Source organism: Medicago truncatula, chromosome 2 (genome assembly GCF_003473485.1).
Source record: "Medicago truncatula cultivar Jemalong A17 chromosome 2, MtrunA17r5.0-ANR, whole genome shotgun sequence".
NCBI classification, from domain to species: domain Eukaryota; kingdom Viridiplantae; phylum Streptophyta; class Magnoliopsida; order Fabales; family Fabaceae; genus Medicago; species Medicago truncatula.
In genome coordinates, this window is record NC_053043.1 from 50,312,050 (window position 1) to 50,316,162 (window position 4,113).

The 4,113-nt window shown below is 33.5% G+C and overlaps 1 protein-coding gene across 1 annotated transcript; it reads left to right on the forward strand.

The window, feature by feature from the left end:
- Positions 1 to 808: 808 nt before the first annotated feature.
- Positions 809 to 2,728, forward strand: LOC11432515 (gibberellin 3-beta-dioxygenase 1). The gene is made up of 2 exons (XM_003597762.4): positions 809 to 1,429; positions 1,981 to 2,728. Exons 1-2 carry the CDS (start codon positions 954 to 956, stop codon positions 2,618 to 2,620), a joined length of 1,116 nt encoding a protein of 371 aa, XP_003597810.1. The 5' UTR covers positions 809 to 953; the 3' UTR covers positions 2,621 to 2,728.
- Positions 2,729 to 4,113: the final 1,385 nt, after the last annotated feature.

Consider the following 4,113-nt stretch of genomic DNA (forward strand, 5'->3'; position numbering starts at 1 on the left):
CGCCATTTTTCAATTATAACTTTTGTTTGCACATTTCTTATATTATAAAATTAAATGTTTCTTCTACCATTCTAATATTTACATCATATATTCTTTTTGAAAGGTTAAATATTATTCTTTTTGCAAATATCTTTGTGAAATATTATTAGACGTTTGCATAAAATCTTGTTCTACTTTGAGTGCATGATGATTTTTTTTTAGTACAAGTGCATAATTAATACTTCTATTATATATCCAAAAAGAAAGTTCTCGTGAGCTTAACTCAGTCGGTCGGTATAATGCATAATATATGTAAAGTTTGGGGTTTAAATCCCGACCACCACCAAAAATATGCAAAAATAAAGAAAAACACTATTATACTAATACTGTATAGAATAAAACGATTTTCTCCCTTAAAAAAAGCCTCTCCCTTTGTAAATAATTTGAATAATTTCTTGAGTCATCCATATGCGAGGTAGGTCAACCCCTTATAAAAAAAGTGTCGTCTTGTCGTTGACATGATGAATAAACCTATAATTGATTCAAATAATCTTAGAAGTCGAGATAGTCTAGAACATCTACGGACGATAAAAATTTGTAATTAAAATGTGTTATATAAACAAAAAAAAAAAGGAAAAAACTTATTTAATAGTGTGTATAATAATTAAGCAGAATCATTTTCTCCCCTCTCCAACAACAAAATCAGCACCTGAGGAGGAAAATAAATTTGAGAAAAAAACAACACATTTAATTTCTCTCTATTTTTGGGTTAAGGGTAAGGGCATCATTGTCACCATGTACCCCATCACCTCTATATATACTCACTTTCCCACAATCATGTTTCTCACTTCATCTTTATAAATCTTTCTAAGTTTCTATATGGTACTATGTTTTATTGCAAAGTACCAACAACACCATATTCCTAGTTAGTACATATATTCACTATTTAAAACCTTTCTTGCACACTATTCAATATGCCTTCACTCTCAGAAGCCTACAGAGCTCACCCTGTGCATGTTAACCACAAGCACCCTGATTTCAATTCACTACAAGAACTTCCTGAATCTTACACTTGGAACCACCTTGATGATCACACCCTTATTAAGGAGGGTACTACTAGTAGTATTGTTCCCGTTATTGATCTCAATGACCCAAATGCTTCAAAGTTAATAGGACATGCATGCAAAACATGGGGTGTGTATCAAGTGGTGAACCATGGCATCCCAATAAGCCTCCTTGATGAAATTCAATGGCTTGGACAAACTCTCTTCACCCTTCCCTCTCACCAAAAACTCAAAGCCATTCGTTCCCCAGATGGTGTTTCGGGCTATGGCCTCGCTCGCATATCCTCCTTCTTCCCCAAACTCATGTGGTCTGAGGGATTTACCATCGTTGGATCCCCTCTTGATCATTTTCAACAACTTTGGCCTCAAGATTATGCCAAACACTGGTGAGTGCCATTAAGAGTCTTACATTAGATATAATATACTTTGAAAAATACTTTTCAAGTAAAATATTATTTTTCAACTTATACTCGTGTGATATCAAATATTAGGTCTAACTTAAGTTTTAAGATATTCCAACCATCTTTTTGATTTGTGTGTGATGTGTCCTCAATTCTCATCCAATGCTACAAAAACAATAATTAAGCTAACTAACTACATTTTTTCTCTTAATTCTTCTTATCCTTTGTTGACTAATTTATTTTATTTTATTTTCCTTTTTTAATAAGAGACCTTTTGTTTTGGTATTTTCTGTGGTGACGATACAAATGGCCAAACTATACAAGCCCATTTTCTTATCCTATAATGCAATTAGCAAAGATCACAATGAGAGTTTTATATGTATATGGACCCACCCCCCACCCTTGGAAGAATGAAAGGGTAACTGATCATGAGAATCTATTGCACCGAATCCACTAGTTTATGTTTGAAATCTCTTGGCTATTTAGACTTAGTAGTGGTGTGATTTTTCCTAACAATAGTGGTTTTGTCTTTTCAGTGATACTGTCTTGCAATATGATGAAGCCATGAAAAAGTTAGCAGGGAAACTAATGTGGCTAATGTTGGACTCTCTTGGTATTACAATGGAAGATATCAAATGGGCTGGCTCAAAAGCCCAATTTGATGAAAAAGCCTGTGCAGCCATGCAACTCAACTCCTACCCAAGTTGTCCGGATCCGGATCACGCCATGGGTCTCGCCCCGCACACGGACTCAACATTTCTAACGATCCTTTCCCAAAATGACATAAGCGGGCTGCAAGTTCAACGAGAGGGTTCCGGGTGGGTCACTGTGCCCCCGCTCCACGGAGGACTCGTGGTCAACGTAGGCGACCTATTCCACATTTTGTCGAACGGATTGTACACAAGTGTGCTCCATCGGGTTTTAGTGAACCGAACCCGTCAGAGGTTTTCGGTTGCTTATTTGTATGGGCCCCCTTCCAATGTAGAGATTTGTCCACATGAGAAATTAGTAGGCCCAACACAACCTCCCCTTTATAGGTCAGTTACTTGGAATGAGTACCTTGGCACAAAAGCAAAGTATTTCAACAAAGCACTCTCATCCGTTAGTCTTTGTGCACCTATTAACGGTTTGTTTGATGTAAACGACTCTAACAAAAGTAGTGTGCAAGTGGGTTAAATAGTTTTTGTACTTTTTTCAATCCTTCCTTATTGCATGGTCTATTTTGTACCAAACATAATAAAAGCCAAAAGGCAATTCTGAAATGAAACATTGGCTATTTTTCAATTTTGCATAACTTGAATTAAATCAAATTGGATGTATTTGGGGTGTACAAACAACAAAGATTTTGAAGTAAAAGATGAAGGGTATATAGATAGATAGATAAATTTGTTTGGCTCTAAATGGGAGAGGAGCCATTATTTCATTCAGAAGATAAGATACATCCAATCAAACAAAATTCAAAAAGTAGCAAACATAGAGACTCACTGTTCTTTCGTCCGTGTTTGTAGTGAAAGGGACAGCCAAATTTGTCCAATTGGGAATATTCAATTCTTTAACAAGAAGCAAAAAACAACATTTTTTTGGAACTTGATATTTATTTTTTACTTTATGGGGTAAGAACCGTACGTGCACAGTGTATATATATATATATATATATATATATATATATATATATATATATATATATATATATATATATAAATAGAGTTGTAATGAAATGGTTGTACAAATATCATTTATATAAAATAATATTACCGAATTTCTTCCGTCTTAAAACGAGAATTGGTACGTATATATTTGTTTCATATGTAACCAAAATTGATTTTAAATAATTTAATTTTGATAAAAAAAAAAAAAAAAGTGAGATGAATCTAAACTGATTTACGTTTAAATACATTCACTTTTTATCGATTAAGTTTTGAATTGTTTTGGTCTAAATTTTGGAAGATAAGATTGACGACTACATACTTTTTTTTTTTGAAAGGCATTTGACACTTTTGATTGTGATTTTCTTGTAATGCCCTTCATAGTTCATACTCCTTAGTGCTGCAAAAACTTGTTAGTGTTGGTAACCAAACTAGTTGGGATGACTCGTACTAATTAAGCCCTTTAATTTGTACCCCTTGAAAAGCCAAATATAACTAATTTATTAAAAAAAAAAAATGATGTTTGACTTACTCAAATATATGTGATTCTAAAGTATTCAACGTATAACAAAACATAGCCATAGCCGTCCAAATTAATGAATGTCAAGTCTTTTTTTTGAGTTATGGTTTTTGTTTTTTTGGAAATGGTCCAAATGGATCAAGTTGAAGCCATAATATAAAGTGAAGGACATGGACTATGAGATCCTTACAGAATCACAAGAGAAAGGATTCCATACAACCATGCTGTACGTGTTTGCTCGCGAATCGATAGGGTGCATATCTTATGAAAGGGATGGATATATATATATATATATATATAAACTTTAGAGTAAAAGAAATCAATTGTTAATATAAATAATTTCTAGATACCAATCCATATGGGCATGCATGGTTGATAAAGAAAGATGATTGATAAGGACACTGGGGTATATATGGAATTTAATTATTTATTGTTCACTCCAAATTGAGTAATGTGAAATGAAGTGGGGAATATATATTTGTAAATGATTAGGGTTATGACTC